We start from the raw sequence: 26,137 nt of genomic DNA, 5'->3' as shown, positions 1-26,137 counted from the left end.
TCAGCCCAACTCAGTCAAGGCAGCTACTGAAATTACAGGCAGTGTTCAAAGTGCTTGTTACAACCTGCTTTCCAGCAAACCTTTCTCCCTGCTCTCCTGGGAACTGCACTGCCTTGCCTCACTCTAGCAGGGCTCCATCCCTCCTCCTCTCTGTGCTGGCAGAGAGCTAGAATTTCCTGCCTACATTTCCATGTAAGGGGGAGGGCAATTTTTGATGGCATCTTACTGTTCATCCCATTTTCCCCCTAAATGTCACTTGACTGGTATGCTGTGCTTGGGATGAGACCCCAGCACAGGCCCACACCTTATTCCAGACAGAGTCCGTGAATTTGAAGACTGGTGATACCCAAAAGTTCTGGATGTGTTCTCCAAAGAACCAAGAGTATTTCACTGCACAAGAGTCTGCAGAGACCCCACCCTGACACCCACCATCAGCCCGTGGATGAGAGCAGCAAAACAGCACTGCAAAGTAGAATGCCAGGCACTGTTATATTTATGGGTTTGGGGGAGTCATGCTTAGAGGAACACTTGGCACTTATCTTTATCTCAGGCAAGTGTGAGTCCAGCCCACACAAACCCTGTGCCAATTCAAAAGGCTGACTGCAGTCCCCCCATTGCTCCTCTCTCCCCATGAGCCCCTTTTGTTCCCTGCACCTATAAACCTGCAACCCCATCATAGGCTCTTGTCTCTTCTTCAAGCTTGAAGTCCTGGCCTGCAAGAAGTCCTTTCTTGCATTCTTTTCATTTTCAGTTATCAATGTTAGATGCTAAAAAGAACACCAAGAGTCTCTACTGAACACCAGTTCCTGTGAATCTATAAAAAAAATGTGAAATACATTATGTGACATAGAAGTGAACTATTTCTCTACCTGTGAAAGCAGAGAAAATTAATACAGCAAATCATATCAGACCATTATGTCTGTTAAGATCAACACTGAAACAGCATAACAGCATCGTACTAAAATCTTTCTATGAGTTTTTAAAGATCATTGATCCTTTTTCTACCAAATTCCTTTTAGAAAGGCTTTTTTCCTGTCAACCCTTAGTGGCATTTTTGATAGTACCATCTATACACACTTTTAAAAATATCATATGTCACATAATTGTAATATAAAACACAAACGGCACATTAAGAAGCAGAAATTACAAGACACAATCACACCCTAAAAGCCATAAATTCAGTGCAAAACCTCACTAATGGTGCAACTAACTTTGAGCATATCTTCTGGGTATAGAGATTCATTTTTAGTGTCAGAAAATGGTCTGATAACACTTGCAAGATTGGGAAGTTTCATCCATGAGCATATAAGGACTTGAAAGCTGAAAAAAGACTTAGTATCTCCATGGTATCCAGGAACTGGTTCTGGATATAACTTCCCAAAATTGTAGGAGGAAAAAGAACTAACTTTGCTACCATGGAAACAGAACAGTGGAATATAACTGATTGTTACTTGTCCACCTTTACAAGACTGATCCCTAAAATGTTAAGGCCCTCAATAACATGGGTAGTTTTGTTTCCACCTGAGAAGTAAATCTGCTAGAAAAAGAACAAGGACAAGTATTAATCAAGCTCACCAAGCAGAGGAGAGCAGCCTGGGAATGACAGGTATTTCCAGGGAAAGTAGAGGATTAGAGAGGAGAAAAAGAGAAATATCAAGAAGGAAGATACCCTGATGCCAGAAGAGAGAGGGGAGGAAGGGTTTGGTGTGACCAGTGAGGCAGCAAACGGGGCCTTTACAAGGGCTGGATCCTGGCCGTGCTAAAATGAATCTTACGGATATAATGGGCAGCAAATCCTGGATCAGTGTTACCTCCAGAGCACACCTGCACAGCTTCTGCAAACCACGCATGTCTTGTAATTTCTTAACTTGCTATTTCTTTGCTCTTCACTGGCAAATACCACTCTCTTTGGATGTGTCCAAAATGTCCTAACAATTGCCAGCGCTTGCACTTCCCTCACGGTTTGTCGGGTTGTGCAACACGAGTGATGGTCTTTTACTTCGCTGGAAGCATTCCTTCCTCCCGCTAGACAAAGGTCCGGATTGTAAAACGCGGGATGTTCTCCCCCTTGAACACTTGCTTTCCCTGCCGGTGCTCAGCTCAACCCCCAGCGCTGCCACAGCCCCTCAGCCCACACCAGGCACCGAGCCCCGCCACCAAAACACTCCTCAGGCGGCAATCGGGCGGGTTTTTACTTCTCCCATGATCCGAACGTCTCCTGAGGACGCTGTTACTAGATGGGTAGTGCAGCTATTTGCGGGAGCATGTTAATGTTTAGAGCGCTCTGGTATCTGTCTTAACGACTGTGCGATGTTCGGAAAATTATCGCTTCGTCGTGCTGAACGAGAAGCAGAGATGTGTTTGTTAAAAGTCTGAGGACGGGGAGGGCGGGCACAGCTGACACACCAGGCTAAGCCACCACCGGGACGGTCAAGCCGCGGCCCCTCATGAGGGCGGGACCCCTTTAAGGGGGGTTCGCCATCTTAGACGCCTCCCCCCCCTCCCGCCACGTGACGCGGGCGGCCGCCATCTTAGGCTGCCCGCGCGCCGGGCGGTCACGTGCGGCGGCGCTGAGGGGGCGGCGGGGCCGGGCCGGGCTGAGCGGCCGCGGGGCTGAGCGGCGGCGGAGCCTTCACCATGGGGCAGTGCGGCATCACCTCCTCCAAAACCGTCCTGGTCTTCCTCAATCTCATCTTCTGGGTGAGTCCGCCGCCGGCTCGCGAGGGCCGGGGGCTCCGGGGTTCGGGGTCGCAGCCTGGCGCTGAGGGCGCTGCGGGCCGCGCTCAGCAGCCGGGAGCTCCCCCGGGTTGTGTTTGAACGAACAGGCGTCCTGAGCCCCTGCGCGGGGCCCGGGTTGCAGCCGTGGGCGCAGTCCCTTCCCTCCCAGCCCCCCTCCACGTCCCAGGGTGGATGGAGCTGCCTCAGTAGCCAGGCAGGAAAGGTTTAACGGGCATTAGGGATCTCGAGGTAGAGACTTGTGTAAGCGAGTACAGCTGCGTTATTGAGCTTCTCCAGTCTCTGGCAGTTTAATTTCTGTAGCCACTTTAATTTTTGTAGCGCTTTTATGGCCATCTCAGGTCTGGCCCTCCACTTTAAGGCCATGCCAAAGACTTAGCGGTAAGTACAGGGCACCGTTTCCTTCCTGGTATTTGTAACATAAAGTTAGGACGCGTGTGTATGTGTATTTATATATATATATATGCACGCACATACATGTTTTACGTGTTCCACTAGCCACAGTAGCACTGTAGTATTTCTGCATCGCTGAAACCTCCCACAGCCACAGTCATGCTGACAGCAAGACAAAAGCTTACAAAAGTGGAACAGTAGGTTGCTGTAAATGACCTTTCTCAGGATGGATGTACAGGCTGTAACTTGGCGTGGTGTTCACTGTAATAATTGGCCTGTCAGAGCAGCATAACTCTTAAATAAATGAAATCAAATGAAAGAATATTCTGTAGGCTTTTGAGAATTCCTTTTGTGCATTTTGGTACTGCATTTCTCATCCTCTAATCCCAGCTCCAGGAACAGAATATCCGTTGTTCCAGCTTCTCAAGGATTTCTTATGTGAAAAAGTAATAGCGGGTAACAAGATATTTGAACGTAGAAGTGTAGCTCTATATAGCTGCATCGTTTAATATTGGAAGCTGTATGAAATATTAAAAGTGTTACAGAGGAATGTTCTCGTCTGAATTTTTACAAAGGAATGCCTCTCCCGGGTGCCTGGAAATGAATCATCGTCAGGGAAAATGCACATCTCTGCATTCTCACCGGCATTTGTCCGCCCAGCTGTTCAGGGACGGGAGCAGTGAATGTGAGGCATATCTGGCATTAAGTGGTGCAGAATAGGAGTCTGTAATTTTGGCTGAGGTGTGTAGGCTCCGTTCTTTATCTCTGAAGTGTGAAGTAGTGACATCAACCTCTTAGTGCAGTCGTTTGGCTGGAATCTGCTTCGTTGGGTGTGGCTTTTTGTTACATGCATAGTTGCAAATGGCATTTAAAAAGGTCTTTAGTAGCTCCTACGTCATACTGAAAGTTTTGACTGGACACAGTTTTTTTTGAGTTGCGTTCTTGATGGCACCTTGAAGTAGATTTTTCTTTAGTTGCTGATATAAATTAAGCTCTGTGGTGAGTAAATGGGCACAAATTCTGTATGCAGTTTCTTCCCCACTCCAAAAACTTAGTGATAGTTTTCATGTATTATTTATTAGAAAGGTATTGCTCGTTATTTGCTGCATTTAGTAATTTAATTGCATGTTGGAGTTTGCAATTACTCAGCTTAAACAGTGGTGGGATCAAAGTTATTTTGTGTAACGCTAAATCTAGTACTTTACAGTTTTGGATGACTTTTCTTTTGAGACAAACTTGGCTTAATCTAAAGTGGACAGATTGTGTTTAGATAAGATGTACTTCATGTCAAATTAAAATGTCATCAATCTCTTATTCTGTAAACCACCCCCAGCCTAAGAAGTCAACTTGTGCTGATAGCTTTTTGGCAGATAAGGGACTGGGTTGCCTGTGCTGGCACAACCTCACAGCTCATCAGCTGCATGTAGAATGACACAGACTTTCTAAAAGTGAGAGTGACAAAAATCAGTGGTTTTCCTTTCTTTAGCAAGTCACAAAAATTTCCTCAAAATAGGAAATCTACCTACTTTCATCAAAAGCAGTAAAACTTCATTATTAAATGGCAAAAGAGAAAGAATTCCAGCTCTTGGTCGAGCACATGTCATTTGTTGACTGAGCTGTGTATGTTAACATTTGGTGCCCATCTAGTTGATGCTTCTGTGCTGTTACAGAAATCTTTTGCTTGTCATTCATATGTAGTTTCAGTTTTCACAATTAGATCATGCATATTTCCCCTGAGACTTGACAACAGACAAATGCTTATAATTGGTCAAGTAACTATGAAATCTCCTTTAAATGCTTTTGTAAATTTACTGTGTCTCTCTAAGGTGTCCTATACAAGTCTTATGGATTATCATCATCTTTTTGGTCGTCTGTAGGAATAGCAAGTTGTTACTACATAGTTTGCTATCAGAGGTTCTGCAAGAGTAATAATTCACTGATCACAGTGAATTATAATTTCCCCCATGCCCTCCCCCCACCCAGTGGGTCTTATATTTGCAGGAGGATGGGAATGTTCAGAGAACTTTTGATTTTTGTCTTATAACTGTGACCTGTTCAGAAAATTGTCACTGCTGCTGAAGAAAAGGCAGAGGTGTGTTTGTTATACTCTGTAGTCCAGGTTCTAATTGCCTTTTTTACAGATTTCTTTCAAGCCATCTGAAGAAGGCAGATCAGACCTTGCTGACAGATCACAGCCACACACTTACCATCTACAGCTACTACTTTCAATTCCACGAGTTCATCTCCTTTTGCTGTGTGTTAAATTTTCTAGTTGACACTACATAAAAGTCACCTTGTTCATGGTTTTGTGAAAACTTCTTTCATACCTTGTGAAATTCTTAGATTAAGTGTACTTTCCTACATGTTAATAGTTACTACAGGATTTTATTTTATTTGTTTGAAGAAAATGGGCTGTGGAAGCTGTCTTCTTGTCATAGCTGGGCAGGTGCTAGTTTATCATAGAAATCTGGATGGGCTTTATGCTCCTTCACAGGTTTTTGGTGTGGTACTTTGGACAGTTTAGCAGAGTTGTATTTGCAGGGATGTCAAGCATCGAGTGCATCTTCTGTAGGTGCCCATATTGCATTAGAACTGCAGTTCTGTAAGAAAACAGTATCCTGAGAGTCAGCAAGAGTAGCAGAATATAGATCTTGCATGGAACATTATTTGAATTTTGGGTACTTTGTCAAAGAGTGCTTAAGCTCTAAAGTATTCTACCAAGAAATGCATTGATAAGAAGCATCAGTTAAAACTTGCCCTTCTTAGAAAGTCCAGAGGAATACAGATCAGATTAATATGTTTCTTAGTGGTTTGTTGCTATGAGTTAATTTTGTAGTAGATACAATAAATGACAGAGGAAAAGCAACCCTTCAGTTGACCTTTATCTTGCCTTAAGTTTGCACAAGATCTCTCTGGTCAGCTGGTTATTTTCATTTAGGGGCTGCCAAGTCCTTTCCTTTGAGGAAGGGTATTGCATAGGAAGCAATTGTGATGTGAAAGACAATACAGCTTAGAAATAAAGTCATGAAACTTCTAGTGCATATATCCTCATAATCAGCAATACTTTTGATATCCTGATGAAATTGGTAATTACAATAAAGTGTTTGAGAATAGCGTGTTTTTCAGAAAAACTTCTGTTAAATTACAAGTCTGCATCGTTTTGAAAGAGGAAGGAATAAATTTACCTGGAACAAATATTTAAAAACTGCTGTCAAATGTGTTTATTTTGTGCACTCTTTATTTAAGGCTTCAGGGTGTGACTTGCATAATTCAGTTGAAAGCACTTTGAAGAAATGAGACGAAGACACAAATGCTAAGGAAATGTTTTCAGTCTTAGTTTAGGATATAGTGTAGCAGGATAAATATATTCAGAGTTCCATGTAGTCTTGCTTCAGAAAAGGGACTTTGCCTATTTTATATTCCCAGAGAATCTGTGTGCTTTGACAGCCTGCCCTGCTAAAACAGTACCTCACATCCTGTGCTTGCTCTGAGGGTTTTAACTTCACTTCTGGGTCCTCCTCCTTGAGAAGAGGAATGAACTCTGCTTCTGCAGTACTTCCAACTCAGTAGTTGCAGACTCTTTAGGTTGTTCTTGCAGTTACTCAACTGACTTGAAATCGTTACTTTTCAGTTGACTAAGCTGTTATTAAAGATTCTTTGATATGGCTGTTTAGAGATCTCAAGGCTTCAGTTGTGTACAGCAAGAATCGCTTCTACAAATCTGTGCTCACTTTACAACTTGGGTGTTCTCACCCCAGTTCAGTAACCAGAGTTTTGGAAATGGTGTAGTATTATCTTAGAGGAATCTGTGCTCTCTCTAGAAGGAGCTGGAGCTATCAGTGTGTGTGTAGAGTGTTTTGGTTCTGATAGAAGAGAGAAAATGCAGCAATGGGAAAATTCATTGACATTTAGTAGGAGAAAGGAAAAGTAGAGCTCACTTTTCTCTTATATGTAGCAACAAGCCCTGTAATTTCTCTGGTTTACTGTGAGCTTGAGAATAGTTTCTGCTCTGGACTTTAAAAACAAACTTCTTGTGAGTTTTTTGGTGATCAAAGACTGTAACTGACAGATGAACCCAGAGGCTGCTTGTCAGGGATTACTTGCCTGAAGCCTTTTTTGTGGTGAAGGATAGTCATTTCTGGATGTCATAGCTGAATGGTTTGTGCTCCTGCTGCTATGGTAGTGAAGTGGGTGTACCTGCAGGATTGTGTAATGGCTTGGAATCCCAGGCATTAAAAAAAATTAAATTTTTTAATTAAAAATTGGAATTTAAAAGTCCTCAAGTGTTACGCCCTCCGAGAGATTTTTCTTACAGTGTTCGGACATGAATTTTCAGGTAGCAAATGTGGGCCATGTGCTGGTTTTAGTAATAAATACTTCAGTTTGCTTTGAAGTAACATAGTATCATTTATGTTTCTTGACAGGATGAGTTTCAGGTCTTTGCTTGGGACTTTTCAGGATTTTTGGCATTTGGTCTGGAGCTTAAAGGTAGAGCTAAAACCTAACAAAAACAAGTTGCAAAGCTAAATGTGATAGCTTTGAGTAGTCCATGGAATCTGTAGTATCACTTTACCTGGTGAACTTTGTGGCACAGAGTGCTGAGCATTGTTCTTGTGCAGAGTGAGGAACCTGGAAATAGTGGAGCACCAGCTCAAGTTACAACCCTGAGGACTAAATAGTGTACAAGAATGGCTATATTGTTAACATCTAGTTAAAAAATAAAATACTATCTGCAGGTGCACTGCATCTTGCAGTTAGTGACAGTTAAAGTATATAATGCCAAATGCAGAAGCAGCCTGGCTCAGCCTTTTGCTTTGGCCTAAAAAGCCATTGAATTTGGGGCTGGCATTACAGAACTGAGTGTGGCTGGTATAGCCAGAGCAGTCTGGCTTACTTGAATTTCACATGGCTTTGTTTTGTAAGCCTTTAAGATAGGTTTAGCTGTGTTACAAAGTTGAATGGAACTGCTAATTTTCTCCTCCCAAGGGATTTTGTAGGACAGTTATAGCTCAGTGTTCCAGTTATATTATTATTGATGAGAACAAACAGAAGAGTGTCAGGAAACCACTGGGTTCGAGTCTGGATGTGCATCAATTTTAGCAGCAGAGAAAATGTCAAGTAGCAGTGTGGATTTGTTTGGGAGGGGAGTGGAGAGAGAGAGACCTTCTTTTCAGCACTCCACTACTGTCTAAGAGAAATAAACAGCAGAGATCCCGTGGGACCTTTGAGGTTTAACCTGGGGAGATAGATTTTGAAGGTCAGAGGGCTACAAGGAAAACTTAAAGAAGGTATGAGGGAAAACTCACTCTCTATCAGACAGTAGTGAGTACTCTTGTTAGAACCAAAAATGTCAGAGAAATACAGTGGAAGTCAAATAATGGAGAAGTGTGGGGTGAAAGAAAACCCCACTTGTTACTGTACTGTTCTAAGAAGGCCAGGAACTGGGTGGCAAACCACAATGGGTAGGAAATGTTCAGGGACTGGTATGCATGGATAAAAGTAACTGCTACAAAGAATGGAACTGATAGCACCGAGTCCCTCAGAAATCTCTCCTGGAGTGTATGTGTGCTTTATTTAAAACAAAAACACATTACAAAGGCAGTGAGAACAAAGATACACTTCAGGTAAACACTTAAGGAAAGGGAAGATGGGCCTGGGACTGGATCCAGGCAGAAAAGCTGACTATGTGTTAGTGTAGAAGGCTTTTTTCTTACTTTTTCCCTCGGTTCTTTTTATCAAAGATGATGTAGATGGTCAATCATAATATGACATGGGTTTATATAACAACCTCATGCTTAAAAGAGAGGGAATTAGCAATAATTGGGTTTAGAGTGGTATCTGTGTTACTGCCAACATTTGCCAGTCAGCACTGGTAAATTGGCAGAAGTAGGAATTTATAAGTAGGTGTACTTACCAAAAATGGGAAATATTCCTCTTGCCTAATTGACTGTCAGGTGTGTTTTCTCCTACAATACTTTGCTGCTACCTTCATTTTCTTGTTCAGAGAGTGTGTATTTTTCTTAAAACAGGGAATAAAATGTAGATGCTAAAGGTACAAATACTATTCTTGGGCCTAGTTAATTAAAATAGTACCAAAAATAAATTCAAAATCGCTTTGTTATGGGTTCTCTTGTGGTCCCAAAGTGAAGAAAATTCCATAGCAAGGTGAAGAGTAAAAGTAACACGAAGGACAAGGCTTTGTAAACCTACAGAGTCTTTGGACAAGTGGTCATCAGATCTCTTCAGGACCAAAATGAGTAGGGTAGTGTAAGGAAGCACTGGTTTGTAAATGAAACTGTGGTGGCCGTGGCTGATAAATAAATGATCAACAGAACAAGTACTTTAAATATCTTACTTAGTCATCCTCTTAGGTAGCCACAATTCTGGCTTTCAAACTGCTGCAGGTGTGAGCATTACTGAAAACATGAAAACAGTTCCTGGGGTGTGTTTGCAGCCTGCTTGGAAAACAAGCAAACAAGCAGAGAAACCTGTGACTGTTTCTAGGTGCACCGAGACAGGGCAGCCTTGTGCACCTCAGGGCATGGGAGAGGTGAAAGCTGACTTAGTGCCACAGGCAGGAGTTTAAGAGGCTGTATTTTACCAGCCCAAAGATGGGAGAAGGTTTCCTCAAAGAACATCAAATTATCTGTATTTTTTCCTATATATATGTATGCTTTCCTATAATGTATTGAATGATAATTTATCATTGTGTCATTAGATCTTCCAGTTTTCCCTCCCTTCTTTGCGTAATTGCTCAGCTTTCAATAACTCCTTAGAGGTTCCTGCCCAAGCAGTAATATCAACCTTTTTCTGATCTGTGGGAGATCTGTGTTTCTTTAAAACTTGCCTCTGATGAAAAGGATGTCAAATTGTTCGAGCCTTTCACAACAAACCGTCTTCATGGACTGTACTTTTATATGAGTGTTTTTAAAGGTTAATTCATCATAAAATAGGAGTCTCCCACTCCAGGTTCAGAACTGCAAGTGAGATGCAAACAACTGTAAAAGGATGTGTGAATGCTGAATAACCAGTCACCTCCCTAGAGCTTGCATGTGACCTGGCACAGAGTCAGGAGCTGCTGCCATCTCTATTCAGAGCTTTGAGCAGATTAAGTTAGAGAATTCCTCCTTCAAACCCTGTTCATCGAGCACTTGTTTGAATTGTGTGCAGTTCATATATTTGGCTTCCATTTAATGATAGGAAATACATGATTGTATTTCCTATCATGGTAGCTTTTTATTCAAATATCTTTGACTTGATCAGGTTTGGACTTTGCAGATTTACCATTTACTCTGCAGGGTAATTAACACTGGGATTTGGGTTATTTTGATTTATTTTAAAGTTATCCTTGTGTCATTGTATCTGTACTCGTGATACAGATCTGAGTTTCCCTAGATGATTCCTTGAGATGTGGATGTTTTAAGTACATGGTACTGTTTTGGGGGTCTGGTTTTGTTCAGGTTTTTTTGGGGGGGGGGTTGGGGTGGTTGGTTTTTCCTTTAAAAAGCACATATTTAACTTTATTCTTGGTTTGCAACAGGTAATAAATGTGCATTTAACTGGTGCAGCACTGGTCAGTGTAGACTGCATACTTCATATGGGTAAAACTGGCTCTTTGTCCTGTCTGTTGCCATAGTGTTTGTGCTTTACTAACATGAACATACACCATGGTACTGTGTGCTGAGTAGTTGAAACTACTGAGCTGTGAGGAGGGAGGAAAGGCCCTCAGGCTGCTCTGGTCCCACAGACTGAACACCTATGAGCAGGTAGCACAGGAAGTGTACTCAGCTTCTGGCTTAGTTTCACCCAAAGTGAGTCTTGTTACACACTCCTAAGGCTATTCAGTGATGCAGAGCAGAAGGTAGTAAGTAAAGATCATCAGAGGAGGAGCAAAAAGGATTGCTTCAAAAGCACTTTTCTCATCCCAATGCTGCTTTAGAGACCTCCCCAATTCCTGGTTTAGAGCAGGCTGAAAAAAACACCATCCCTGGCTGTGATGTGAAAGGAGAAGGGAAGGCATCTGAAGCTTATTTACACATAAACTGGCTGGGTAGTGGTGCTGTTTTCATTGTTCTGTGAAAGACTATTGTACCTGTTCAGAAACAGTGTAAACTGTGATACATGGGGAAGGAGTTCTTAAACCTTGTGCAAGCTCCAGCAGGCACCTTTGCTCTCAAGACTTCCTGCCCCTGCAGATGATTTGTTGAAGAAGCAGCAGTAATTTGTAAGGGTATGGTCACTTCATCAAATAGGAGCTGTGTCTGTTCCAGGAACACCAGTTGCTCCACATTGTTCAGAAGCTCAGTGCTGTCAGGGATGACTTAGTTGTTACAGCACCATATGTGGAAGGGATTTAATGAAGTCTTCAAACCCGGCTGCTTTTAATCTGAGCAGTCTAAAGACTGGAAAAGCAAAGTTTTTTAATATGCATATGCTTCTTCAAGTAGGGAAGGAAAGCTAACACCTGTAGACCTTTTTTTTTTTAAAAAGGTTAAACTTTTTTTTTCTAATACATTCTTCAAATTTATGTGCTCAGTTTATGAACCAGATTTTTCTTAGAAAAGGAGGAAGCCACTTAAATTACACACAAGAGAAGGACAAAGGAGTTCACAAATGGTTCTGATTTCAGCTTTGTGGTGTATATTCTGTGCCAGCCACAGCTGTGGGGCTTTATCTGCCACCTTGCAATATACCATATTTCTAACAAGCATTTTGGTTCTTAGAAATAGGAGATTACATCACTCTCCTGCCATTCACAGGCTGCATTGCTAGGCAACAGTTAATGTAATTCCATTGTTCACTGACACTACTTTGAAGCTTTGCTTTGTGTACAGAAAGTGTGTGTCTGCATTTTGCCATGTTGTACCTAATATGGCAGGATTTGTACAGCTGGATTAGCATTTCAACATCTTCTGTGCAAAGGGGTGATTTTTGTAACAGCTTGTTCACTCGTGTCTGGAGAAGATGTCTTGCTGTTGGTCTTTGTTACTGAATTTTCAGTTTCACTCCCCTTGTATCTACACAGCACCTTTTGTTGGATGAACCTGAGCCTCCTGGATGCTTTTAAGACTCCTGCAGAGCACACAATTACCTCTGCAGAAAGAGAGGCAGAGAGGTGAAATGTATTGCTCAAATTGATGCAAAACTGATGATACTCTTGAGCTGGCTCTTAATATCTTTTTCTTTCACATAGTGTTTCTGTAACCAAGTGCTGCAGGGAATATTCCATACGTAAAGTCCTATTGTGGTAGTGGTTATGCAGCATTGTTTTCTAGGAGGGAGTTGCAGTAACACTGCTGTACTTGTGCTCTGTGGTGGCAAACAGGCCTGAGATAGCAGGTACCTTATGGCCAGTCTGGTTCTGTGCCACACTGAAAGGGCTTCCCAGGAGCATTGGGAAGACTTTGGACAAAGACTTGACCAGCCTGGTCTGAATTCATCACTGACCCTGCTATAAGCAGGAAATTGGACTAAATGATCTCCTGAGGTCCCTCCTGGACTGAAATATTAATTCATTCTTTGATTCTACACTAACATGATCCAGCCTTGTAGTATTACAGCTACTGGAATGAGGTGTGGATGTGTCTGTCTGTCCTCTCACAGTGCAGGGCTGGGGTAGTTACAAGGCCATTGAGTGGGAAAGGTGGCTGGAGGAGCTTGCAGTGTTCTCCCTCAGATCAGAGCTCAAGTGTGTAACACTCCAGTTGAGTGAACTCTTGGATCCAGGTACGGATTGGATTGAAATGGGGATACTGTCCTTTACAGAAAGTGAAATTCCCCTCATCAGAGCTCAGTCCTTGCATCTTCTGAGTGGATTGTTTTAGCTTAGGCTTGTACTGGGACACGAGAAAAGCGTGTCATGAAATAGTTAAATTACATTGTCTGTCATTTCAGATCAATGTTCATTCTGCAGCAAGTGTGAGGACAGTTACAAAAGACATTTGTAAAGCAAAAATTGATAAGGCCCTTTAATTTTGAAATAAATGTGTGTTTATTTGCTCCTCAAGCAACAGCTGTCTGTCCTTCACTAGGTTGGCTCAGCTTAGAGTTAATGAAGGTATTGATGTGTTGGGATCCTTGTAACTGTGAGGGAGGTGAGGTCAGAGCAGACTGATGCAAGAGCTTTGTCTCAGTGTTTTAGATCTATATAGTTGCAGATACATCCTACAGGACTTGCAGTAACTTGAAGTTGATTTTTTTTTTGTTTAATAAGGACCTTTTGTACAACAATCCTTCTGAGAACATCTGTTTTACAAGCTTGTGGTACATGTTTCTAGGTATTTGGTTCTGTCTTAATAATTGATGTTTTATATTTGTTCCTGCCTGCTTTGTTGATTAGAATCAGGTTTTCCAGTGCTGCGAACACTTCAGAAATGCTGTTTCTAGCAGTTCATCTTTCCCTAGCAGAGGTTAAAGTTTCCAGTGTGTATATCTGTTCTGTTCTAACAGTAGACCATAGATAGCAATGGGCAGAATTTCTGAGGAAGACTGCTTTGTGTTGTTTGATAAAACAGTTGTTCCCTCGCTGCAGGAAGGGTTTGGTGTTGGAGGACTGACGTGGTTTGTGTCTGTTGCAGGCAGCAGCAGGCATCCTGTGCTACGTGGGAGCCTATGTGTTCATCACATATGATGACTATGATCACTTCTTTGAAGATGTCTATACACTAATCCCAGCAGTTATTATCATAGCTGTGGGAACCCTGCTTTTTATTATTGGACTTATTGGCTGCTGTGCTACAATCAGAGAAAGTCGCTGCGGGCTCGCTACGGTAAGTTCCAGAGTTCTTATATAGTGTTCACCTGATGTGTGTTTGGCTGCCTTCCCTTTTTAACAAACTTCTAAAATATTACTGAAAGTTTTTTCTAATCTTATTTTATGGCCTTAAATGTTTTCCCCTTCTATTTTGTTCGGAACATCTTGTTTCAGTTTTCTGTTCCGAGTAAAGGTGTTAAGTTAGGCAGTTCTAGCAGCAGAAGGCTTCTCAGTTTTACCTTTTTTAGAACTGTGGTAATGTCATTAAAAAATGTAAAACCATATGACTAAGTCACAACAGTTTTTAAATATCCCTTTTATCTGTTGTAGTTGAAAAGCTGAAATTGGAGAGAGAGAGAGAGAGAGAGAGAAAGATGATCCAGGAGCCTTCTTGTTTTAAGTGTCTGGTATCAGAGTTAACTGAGGGTTGTCATAGGGCCTAATTGTTTTCTTTATGGCTTAATTTGGACACTTTCTTTGCAGTATTTTATGTAGAGTGTTCCCAATCATTTTAACTGTAATTTCACCTTGAAAACTAGGTAGGAAAGAAGATAGGCCAGTATTTAAACTGTCCCCACAGAGTTTTTGGGGAGTTACTTTGTTGAGTGCTCTGTAGACTTCTTTAATGCTTTATTTTACACATGTTCTTAAATATAGCAAGACAAGTGCATGGCTTGCTGTCTTTGCCAGTTGTTACAGAGCTTAATCTGAAGAAACATTCCCTTAGTCCATCTACCACTCTTAGTAACAGCCTGGGTAGCTCCTTTGTGACATTCCTGTTTATCTAATAAAGAAGATTGAAGGAAACACTTGATTAAAGCATTCCAGTATGGTATTTTTGGTAGCACTTGCCCAACTGGGCAGCTTCTTATAACTTGGTGAAGTTATGAACACTAAAGCTTCTTGAACAAATTGTGGGCTCATTTGGTCAATTTAAGTTCCTGCTTTAAATTATCTGTTTAGTCAAAACCTCACCTGAAAAATTACTTTAAGTAGAGAAATCTATGTGGAGACTTTAGAAAGTAAATGAATAAAACTATTTGCCCAAACACTCTTGATTGTCTTTTACAGTTTGTGATCATCTTGCTCTTGGTTTTTATCACTGAAGTTGTGGTGGTGGTTCTCGGATACATTTACAGAGCAAAGGTAATAACTTCTCAGTTTCAGTAAATGTTTTGTTGTGAGATGTGACCAAAATACAGAGTGCAGTCTTTATACTGTGTTTGATTCTGTAGAACTGTTAATGGGTATTTGTTAGGGGAATAAACCCAAACCTCTAAGTGGGTTAATATGTGATATCAGTATCTTAAAATTTGTAGGCAAAAAGTAGCTGGAAGAAATCATTGAGTTGAACAGTAGAGGGAGGATTAATTGGTACCTCTACATTTTCCAGATGGTCTTCTAATGTATTTATGCTTTGACTTTGTGAATGATTTGGCTACACAATATTTGAACATAGGGCATATTGTTTTAATATGCAATAACTTAATGTTGTCCTGTGTTTTGGTGTGCAAAGTAACACTACATAATAATGAAACAGATTGAATGTGTTAATGTGTACTTTCTAGCTGTATACAGGTTATGGACAGGGGTTATAGCTAAATAAATTGTGACTTCTTTCACTGTTTGTTTAATGGAATTAAGAAACAGGACCAGAAAAATAAAATTAAATGTTTCTACCAGCATAAGGTATGGCAGAAATATACTACATGGTATTAGAGATAACACAGTGTAGCTTGAGGAGGTTTCTGAGTTGCACACTTTACTGGCTTTTGATGTGTCCATATCTTAAATTATTTTTTTTTAAATTCCCAGAGAAAGCATTTTAGCTGTGACATCCAGTATGTGAGCAGTGCAGGACACTCAGTGCTGTCTTAATAGCAAGCTGAACTACAGTACCATTTCCCTTTCTTTGGCCTTTCATGTCCATATAAACAGCACAGGTCTTACTTGTTCAGCATTCTCCTTGCTTTCTCCTGCTGCCCTGGGAGAGATGGTGAGACAGAAATTAAGGAAAAGTCTGGTGGCTTTGCTTGGCTTACAGGGGAGGCTGCCTTGAGTGAGCAGCCAACAACATGACCTTGAAGTGCAGACTGTAAATATGCTGCATAACAGGATAAGTTGTTTCAACAGGAAGTGCTCTGTGGGCAATGCTTAAATTCGGAATATTTTTTTCTCACAGTCTTCATTTGATTTCTGGTATCTTGGCAGTGAACTGAGATGATCTTTTGGGAGTTTGTAGTGGAAGTAGTCCTTGGAAGCAACTGAGGAAAGCACTGCAATTCCAGGGGAGTGGGAAACATGTTGATTTGAATGGTTTCCTTCTGTGTCAGTCCTTGGAGGCAATACTGTATTCCAGTGTAGCTGTGCAGGAATTACTGGGGATCTGGTCGGGATGAGCTGTGCTCATCTTATTCTCCTCCGTGCTCCCATCTCAGAGTGACTTGCTCCTTTTCAGTTAGCAGTATTCACAGCAGATAAAAGCAGAGCCATGGCTCTCCCTTGCCTAGCCCATCTGAAATTACACACTTGAAAATTGGATTGGTCCCAGCTCTGTGTTCCTGGTTCCTGTTTTTTTTGTGTCTTGCTACCATACAGTTTTCACTGCAGTAGGTAATGCAGGGCCAGAGCTTGGAAGGAGAGGGAAGGTAATCTTCTCTTTGGTGGCACTGTGATCCTGTGTTAAGCTGTTTGTGGGAGTCAGTATTTGAAAACTGAATCTTTCATCTTTTGAAAGGACAGACGGGTTTTGTTAGTAAAAATGGCAGTTTTCTAGTATCCTGCAGTACTTAGCATCTTAAACTATTGTTTCAAGTGCAATAGGAGTGTCAGAAATAAATTTATTACCAGTGAACTGGCAGGGGAAATTTTTTTGCCAGGATAAATAAAGCAGCTCTGTGCTTTGCTAATTTTGCTCTCTTGTTTCTGCCATGGCATGTGTACATCTGTGGGAGTTTTGTTTTGGTTTGTTTGAAGGCACCTGAATCCCGTTAGAAATACGTTGTGTTAACTCTACAACCTTCCCAAGGAAAGGCAAGGTCAAAGTCAAGGCAGTTGTTCATGAAAACTGTGGAGCATAATGTCTCAAAGTGGCATCGTGCCCTTGTAAGTTAAGATACAGTTACTGAGCTTAGAATCACTTGATTTTCGGGGGTGCCTCTGTGACCCTGTGTGTGCTGATCCAGTTCAGCCCCACGTGAAGCATGCCCAGGTCATGCTGAGATGGACTGACCTGCTGCAGTCTGTTACACTGCTCCTAACCTGCAAGAGGAAGGCTTTTTGGAAGTGGCAGTAGGGATTAAAGTGGCTGTCCCTGTTGAGGACCTGCTGACTTATTTCCTCTGGGTGGATTGATTTGCTCTCTTCAGTTTTCGTAAAACCTGCCAGTTAGCTGGAGCTAGTGATTTCTGTTGGCACTGGATGGAATTTGCATGGATTTCAGGCACAATGTTGCCATAATTGAACCATAAGCCAAATGATACACAAGGAAGCACTGAAATAAAAAATTTAAAAACATATATGACAAATTGAATAGCTGTTTTGTTATGAATCAGAGCTGTAAATCACATTAGTTAAATCATCAAACAGGTGATTTTAAGCTGGTCTGAAACAAGTTGCCTGTGCAGGCTAAATTGACTTTTATGTATACCTATCTTGATACAGATTTGCTTGTTAAGATAGGCAGCATTCTTGAGGAGGGGGTGGTGGTGGAATGCACTTTGTGCTATTGCTGCAGAAAATTCTTCCATTAAAGCATTTAAGCATGTGATGACAAGACCTTCCTACTATAGCTTGCAAATCTGAAGAATATGCAGGCTTAGTGCTCAGTCCTAAAATTACATTCCTTGCACAGAATTTCTGTTGAATGTGGTAGAAAAAAATCGATTCAGAGCTAATCTTAATATTGCACAAAGGTTTGTCTGCACTAAAATTTCTGTGCATTTAAATAATAGTTTACAGTGAACACATTACTTAAAAGTTCTAGTAAGGTGGGGGCTTTTTCCAAACTATAAAAAGCCTTTTGTAGGGACAAGAGGTGGTTCTTGGGTGGCATCCATTTCTAACACATGTACTTGACAGCACCTTTAGCAATTTGACTCATCTGCAGCAGTTTGAAGAGCTATTCCAGTAACTGTTGCTGTGTACCCTGTACTGCCTCTGGGGTTCCTCAGGAAGGGTGGGGACACTGGGACTGAACAGAGAGCTTGGGCCCTGTAGGGTCAGCAAAAGGCATCATCTTTGAGAATTTACCTGTGCTTCAGCCAAAATGGGAAGAGCAGGTGGTATGACTAACAACCTTGTCATCCCAATATCCTTGTTGGTCCCAAGGGGAATGTGTTAGTCTGGATGGTTTTACCAGTTTTGGTTTGGAACTTGGAAGGAAGAGTAGAAAGATGAGTGCATGCTCTGCTCTTAGGGAGAGCCCTTAACTCCATGGGGTGTCTGCCACAGTGTCAAAGGAAAAGCATGTTCCTTTCTGAGAGACATTGCAAAGCTACTTTGCCTAAAATCTTATGGAAGATAACCTGCTTGAATTTTATTTCTCCCTTAGCTGCAAGATAGGAGCATCTTTGCAAAAGTCAAGTTAGAATTTTAGGAAGCTGTGCCACCACAGGTACAGATGATGGGGAGTCACCTTGGTTTCCTGAACTGCTGTAATGGGAAGTGAAATAACTTTACATAACCTGTAGTGCTTCCGTTGGTGAGCTAATGCAGATGCTCTCCTGCCACTTGCCAGGTGGAGGATGAAGTGGATCACAGCATTCGGAAAGTGTACAATGGGTACAACGGGACAAACCCCGACGCCGCCAGCCGGGCCATCGACTATGTACAGAGGCAGGTGAGCTGGCCAGTCCTTCCTGTCCTTAGGACACAGGTGCTCTGTTGCTCTGCTACTTGTCTACGTGGTCTTCCTCCATTCTGACACATCTAGGAAATAGCTGAATGGACAATAAAGAGCTTAACTTGGTTACAATTAATATAATTATTGCATTGGTGATGGGGAGATACATTTTTGTGTAATTAGCTATCTGTCAATCTGTGTTTGCATTCAAATATTTAGTACTTAAGTATTTTTCAGCAGTGGAATATAATCTTAATATACTTGTCCTCTTGCTGTTGCCATTGGAATTGCTGTCATATTGTCTCTTTACCTGTCTGATTTTTTCCAGCTGCGCTGCTGTGGGATCCATAACTACTCAGACTGGGAGAATACTGTCTGGTTCAAACAAACTAAAAATAACAGTGTGCCACTCAGCTGTTGCAAAGCAGCCCTCAGCAATTGCACTGGCAGCTTGACCCACCCAATGGACCTTTATTCAGAGGTGAGGCAGCCAAAGCATGAACCTACACAGCCACAGAGCCATGTGCATTTTCTGACAGTCATTTACTTTTCTGTTTGGGAACATCAAATCTTGGGTGTATTTGCTTTAACAGAAAGTAGATGTGGTTTCTCCTTTTTTTCATTTGTGATGCATTAATTTTTTTTTTTAGTGTTTGCATTATCCTTTTGCCCTGTTTGATGCTTTTGGGGTTTTTGGTGTGTGCCTAAATATGATTGACAGATTGATAAATATGAAGCCTCCTTGTTTCAGGGGTGTGAGGCTCTGGTTGTAAAGAAGCTTCAGGAGATCATGATGTATGTCATCTGGGCAGCACTAGCATTTGCTGCTATTCAGGTAAGAGAATGTCCCTGGTTTGTTAACTTCTTTCAAATTAAATTCTAAACTGCTCTACAGGTGTGTGCTTAACAGGTATTACATTTTAACACAGAACTTCCCAGCCCATGCATGGTCTCAAACCTGCTGTGGATGTGTGTTCTGTTAAGAGTTGAAGAGAGCTGAACAGTCAGTGTTACATACATTAACCTACTATAATGTAAATGGCACACTATTTCTTGAAAACTAATTATCTAGGTATTTCAGTATCATGAATGTCCTCTGATGGCATTTAACACCTGAAGAATTTGCACAGTATTTGAGTTTCAACTTTTAAACCAGGTAGCTCATACTTCATGCCATTTTAGAGGTACATCAGTGTAACTGTTCTTCATGGCATACAAATGATGTCAGGACCACCCAGGAGACACCCCAAGGATTTGACAGTGTACTCTGTTCTCCTGCAGCTGAGCTTGGCATTGTGTCTCAAAGATTTCTTGGTTTCTGGACCTAAGCAAAGAGGTTCTAAACTGAAGACCTTTATTACAGTTACCCTGGTCATAAAAAAGTAACCGGGGAAATAGATTAATGTATATATTAGTATTTATTAAATTTAAAAGAAAATGAGTTAGGACTGTCTTTTAAACACATTTGTAAAGTTGGAATTTTAAATGCTCATCAGTCTGGCAGACTTAGTACACTAGTGACATCTATTTTCAGGCTGTGCCAGTGTTATGGTCTGTGAGCAGTGTCGTACATACCCTGAATCCCAGGAGACTTGAGAGCTAATTGCAGAGTTACTTTTGCACCCCTAATAGTGTTTGGATTTAAACAACATTGTACCTGTTGAGTCTGAAAATTCAAGTACTTCTGTTTTCAAAAGCTTTCGAGCTGGACTGTATGTTTGAAGGTAAACAATCTTTTGCAAACAGTCTTGTGAAAACATGGTTACACTTATATTTCAGTGCTGCAAGGTAGGTAACACTATATAAAGTAATGTTGAACTGTTCAGACCCAGACTACTTCAGTTGTGAAACTTCAGATTTGGTGAGATCTGTGCTCAGTCTCCTGAAGGGAAAGTATTTTTTTAATTGCCACTCTTAAAACTTTAAAGCAGTATTTGGTCTGCTTGAACAGTGAAATATATTTGTGTAGCATAAATGAATGTATTTATCACAACCATGGCTACTGTGACAGATTTTTTTTATGTAATGGTTTTGTTATGAGACTGAGTGAGCTGCATCCCAAGAGGAGGCATTCTTCCTAATTTTGGAGTTTGCAGGTTGATAAACAGGTCTGCCCCAAAATGCAGCACATTTTATAATCCTCTCTGGGACTGGGCCAGAATTTCTGACACATACTTGCAGTGGCAGTGTGGCTGCTTGCATCCTGTTCAAACTGTTCCATTATTTATTTCCTGGAACTTGAGACATAACTTCTGGCATCCCTGTCTTTGTAATACAGAGTTTAAATATGTCCTTAGCCTGGTTTCTCAGCAAAATGGTCTGTGTGCTAACTGCAAGAATGGAAACTTCAGCACATGCCCTGTAAACTTAGAGGAGCAATTACGTTTTTCTTACCTCTGGGTGAATTTTCCCACCTTTCCTATACTTGCTGCACAGTCCCCATGTTTCATGTTATGCAATAAGGCTGCCCAAAGCTCTCTACCTCTCCCAGCCTACAGTCAAAAGACTGAGAAGAGCATTTTGGCAAGGCTTGGAATTGGCAGGAAAACTTAGTATTTTCAGCACAGAATAATTTTTGGTATGTTCATCTTTCTGTAACCATGGGGATCCTCCAGTGTGCAGTAAGTCCCAGCCACAGGGACAGCACAGAACTGCTCATAAATGGGAGGCAAACTGAGGGGAACAAAGATACAGCTTTTGTAGCTGGTGATCATTTACAAATGGCATATGTATATACAGCCAGTGAACTTTTTTGTACAAAATTGGTTTGATGAAAGATTGGGCATACTGCTAGCAAGCAAATAAAAAAAAAAATTAATAAAAAAGCAAACTGAACAAACCTCCTGAATGTGAGGGATGTCTAAACTTCGAGAAGAGTTGTTGAAGAGGGGGATGTATGGATCCTCCTTCAACATGGACTTCTAAAATAGTTTTGTTCACAATATTAAATAGCAACCAAAGAGAAACAAAATCAAATGCCTTAAAAAGGGGCTTTAGAGGCATTGGCATGGTTTTTAATGACATAATAAATAATTTCTGTAGCAGAAGCTGAAATATGGGAGTTACTTCTGTGTTTACAGTGAATTCTAGGAATATGCTCAGAGGCCTAAAGGATAGAAATTGTTTAAGTAGTAACTCAGAAGTTATTTGAATGAGGTTTTATTGTAGCACCTGATTGTTACAGATTCTGCACAACTGTATGAATTGAATCTCTTGAGTGGTCATTGAACGGGGTTATCTATGTGCAACTAACTGTAAACGTGATGGAACTACTTTTATTCAGTCAATGTACAAGGCCAGAATGAATTCTAGCAGAAGACTAAAGGAGGTGTTTCTCTGTAGCACACTCTTTCATTTTAGCCTTGTTTTGAACAGCAAAAAAAGATGAAGTTTTTGTACTTGCAAGCTGTGAGCCTGCTTGAGAGTTCTGTAGCCACTGGCAACTCTAATAAACTCTCCATTTAACATCTCTAACTTAAGTGGTTTGTAATTGTGGATATTCCCTCCTCTTTAGAAGGTCTGTGTCCATGAAGAGTTGTTCTCGTGTAACTTGTTTTCTCTAACTCTGACATGACTAGAACAACCTGAGCACCCTGCTCTAGTTGATGTCCCTGCTCATTGCAGGAGGGTTTGACTCGATGGCCTCTAAAGGTCTGTCCCAACCAAACCATTCCAAGATTCTGTGATATTTGGGAGTTCATATGTGGAGAGAAACCACCTGGCTGAAGAAAGATCCTGGTTTAATAAGTTGCATTGCCATACTCTAGGTTACTCTCCATAAACCTGAGCTGGTTTCTGCTATAGATCCCAAGCAGATAGTGCACTCCAGACAGAGTATTGATCTTTACAGCTTGTTCCTTTTCAGGAAATCAAAAGCTTATACTGGAATTTCATCATGCCTCTTCCTAATCACTGCTTATTAGATTTAGGATTTTTAAAACCTTGTCTCCAGTCTTTCAGCAGACTGAAGTACTGTGTTGTGTGTGCCATCACTTAGTTTTAAAACTTGTTATACCTGTGATGCTTTTGCATCAGCCTGTCTTAAAAAAGTGAGTAATTCTCTTTTTGTCCCAGTTCTATTATTACTGGGCTTTTGTTGTATCAGTGAGGCAGATTTACATTTGATTATCTGCTCACCCAGCTCATTCTTGTTTGCTTTCTGTCCAAGGGGTTTTTTGGGGTTATTTCTGGGGTGGTTTCATTTCTTTTTTTGAAGAAACCATCACCTTCTGAGTGATGCTGTTTGGTCCAGGGCTATGACAGGAGCCTCTTGAAGTATTTGCATCTGTGAATAAACTTAATACACTTCTATGCATGTGACCAAATCAATCCAATCTCTTACTTTACTAGAAGCTATTGCTAATCACTGTAGGCCACAGAACACAACACTATACCTGGTATTTTTTTAGTAGCTACCTTTAGTAGCCTTTCTCTATCTTCAATAAACATGCAACTTCTTTAAAATATCATGCCCTATATCCCTGATTATTCTAGTGATTTAAGTCTTGTAAAGGGTAATCATACCCTGAACTCCTGACAAACATGCATCACAGTTGTTGGTACTGTGAATTTTAACATGTCTAAAAGTGAATTACTCACACTGGATTTTAAGCTTTCTAATATGTCATATTAAAAGAGATTAAGCATTTGAAAGAGGTTTCATAAAACTCTATAAAGCTTTGTTCTTTCTCATCATGGCATTGAGAGGCTGATACACTGGAATTTCACTTGGATCTTTCATTCCAGATACAGTATCTAAAAATCTGTACCTGTCATAAAATTCAGAATTTCTTCCATTTGAACTGCTGAGGCAGAATACAAGTGGCTGACCAAAAAAGCTCTCTTAAAGGTGTCCAGGATAATCTTGGAAGAAAATGGGGCTGGAGTTTGCGGCCCTTGCTTTTTGCAGCAGGAACCAAAAACCCATTTGTTGCCATTTGCCATTTCCCTCGTGGACAATTCCAGTTTTTTAGCAAGCATGCTGGCACTGTCTTTGCTGAGGTTGTCTCTTGAAGTGCTGCCTTTGTTCTCAAGCCTGTTCTGTTTTCTCTCCGTAGCTTCTGGGCATGTTGTGTGCCTGTGTAGTTCTATGTAGGAGGAGTCGGGATCCTGCCTACGAGCTCCTCATCACGGGCGGGACCTACGCCTAGAAGAGCCTTCAGAGGTGCAGCTCAGTGTGACCCCACTTGTGTGGAAGGTGATGGGCCAGCTCTACTTCCATAGCTTTCTTGCCCCACGCTTAGTCCAAGCACACCTTTGAGAGCCAGGGGCAGCGGTACCGTGCACTGGTGACGGGCAAAACAACTCAGCTTTACACAGACCCGTATGATTCCCTGTGACTTTCACTGTTTTAGCCAGCTATTCATGTATCTCAATGTTTTAGTATACTAGTAAACTTTCTAATTTCAGAGCCATTTGCAAGTTCAGTGTAATTTGGTTGCTTTGAAAGTCAAAGGATGTGTGCCTACTTTGGTGGATTACCTCTAAGCATTAACTGGCTGGTTCTTGCATCTAGAGAGAGGATGTCTTAAACCTTCACTACATGGAGCTTTTTTTGGCCAAAGTTGTACAAAGGAAGCCAGCTGTATTTAATTTGAGAAGAAAAAATAATTTTAATCTTGCCCCTCACCAGTGTCACTTTTAGGAGAAAAAAAAATTAAAAAAGGAAAACTCTTAAGTGAAGTCCAGTACACTTTATATATAAAAGAAATCGTAAAAAAAAAAAAAGGACTAACCGATTTTAGGATTATGTTACTGCAGTTTTGACCTTCAGAGATCCAGTCTTTCAAACACTAGTAGTTTAAAATACAAGCTGGCTTTTCAGGAGTATAATGTATGCACTACTGTTCTATAATGAAATATTTCATTTTTCTATGAAGAGCGGTTTTATGTGTTGAGTGAACCTGTTAGACTGTAGACCTTGAATTGGTTTGGAAACGATGTAGCCATGTAGAGTAGAAAAATAGTATGTGAAAGTGATCTCAACTGTAAATAGTAAACCTGATTAAATAAATCTCTGTATATCCTCCCTATAAACATGTCTTGTGTTCCTTTTAAGATTCCGGTGTATTTGGTCAAATGAAGTCCTGGTGTGCTAAACACACAAGCTTTAGTGTGAAAACACCAGTTTTAAGTGGCCTCACTTCATAGATCATATTTACAGGTTGGTGGAAGCTTGACTGTGTAATATTTGTTCATTTGATTTGAAACAATGCTTGAGAAACAAGGCATAACAAACTTAGTTGAACTTGATGGAAAGTTAACATCTTGTGCATACAATTAAGGAAGAATCTGTTGCCTCTCAACAGCAGGTAATGAATAGCCTTTACTATAAGTGCTGTATGTTAATTGTGTTTTAATGTGTCTTACATTATTCAGATGCTTAGTCACTGCTCTGTTTGCTCTGGCTGCAGAAGCCAGGAATGTTGAGAATTTCCAGCAGTTGCTTATGTGCTTTTTCCTGCAAAGCAGACGTGCTCAGCTAAACTGACATCAACATAATATTCTCAAATACCTAAAGAACATCTCCCAGGAGAAGATGATTCTAATATGCACAGTCTGTTTTTTAGGCCAGTATATCTTGTGGGGGATTTAAGTTTCTCAGAACTGTTACACTGCTATAGAAGTGTACTTGTGGAATTCTATACTAACTTCTAGAGGTGGGTTTCAGATGATGTGCCCTTGGGGTTTAGATTTTCATTCTTTGTTCAGTATGTGGCTTAATAACCTGAAAGGCTTCCTGACTGTGGCATGGAATTTCCTGGGTGCAGTAGCAAGCCTGTCAACAGAATGTACTCTCAGGATTTTTGATGAATTTATTATCTTCATGTTGTATTGCATATTGTAAATGTGGAATTAATAAGATTGAGAAGACCCTGGCTTGAAGAAGTCAGAAAGCAGGGTGTTTAAAACAGACCTGTGTTGCACAAAATAAAGCTGAGGATGCTTCAAAAAGTAGTCAGCTCTTAGTAGCTATAAAGCAGAAGGAAGCTCTGCAGTCAAGAGCCTGCACAAAGCCCTTTGGAGTGAGGGTAGTTAGGGAGAGATACAGCACTTGTTCATCTTGCTGGAAGACGTGGATTTGAAATAGAGATGACTTGACAGTCTTAGCACCAAGTACTTGATGTAAATCAGGGAAGTCTCTGCTTCCTCCTAAAAATGCAGAGAATTCATGCTGGACTGGGGAAACTTTTTCTGAATCTACTAAAATATTTTACATCATTTTGGCATAAAACTCAATCTTAACAAAGCCCAAACTGAACTTTTAACTGTTATGAATTAGTTTTTTGTAGCAACCAGTGACTTTTTGCATTGCACAATTGTCAGTAGGTCTTCAACATGCAGATAAAGTTATGGTGGTGTTTTGTTTGGATTTTTTAAAATACAAAACCAAACTCATCCACCCCAAGAAA

At 40.9% G+C, this 26,137-nt stretch overlaps 1 protein-coding gene across 1 annotated transcript; it reads left to right on the top strand.

Moving 5' to 3' along the window:
• The first annotated feature begins 2,545 nt into the window (after window positions 1-2,545).
• On the top strand, window positions 2,546-24,761 carry TSPAN3 (tetraspanin 3). Its single transcript, XM_064668450.1, has 7 exons — window positions 2,546-2,700; window positions 13,707-13,898; window positions 14,954-15,028; window positions 18,621-18,722; window positions 19,054-19,206; window positions 19,477-19,560; window positions 23,783-24,761. The coding sequence occupies exons 1-7, from the start codon at window positions 2,638-2,640 to the stop codon at window positions 23,873-23,875; spliced, it is 762 nt and encodes a 253-aa protein (XP_064524520.1). The 5' UTR covers window positions 2,546-2,637; the 3' UTR covers window positions 23,876-24,761.
• Window positions 24,762-26,137: the final 1,376 nt, after the last annotated feature.

The sequence above is a fragment of the Pseudopipra pipra genome, chromosome 12 (assembly GCF_036250125.1).
Source record: "Pseudopipra pipra isolate bDixPip1 chromosome 12, bDixPip1.hap1, whole genome shotgun sequence".
NCBI classification, from domain to species: domain Eukaryota; kingdom Metazoa; phylum Chordata; class Aves; order Passeriformes; family Pipridae; genus Pseudopipra; species Pseudopipra pipra.
This window is presented reverse-complemented; position numbering and strand designations above follow the sequence as displayed.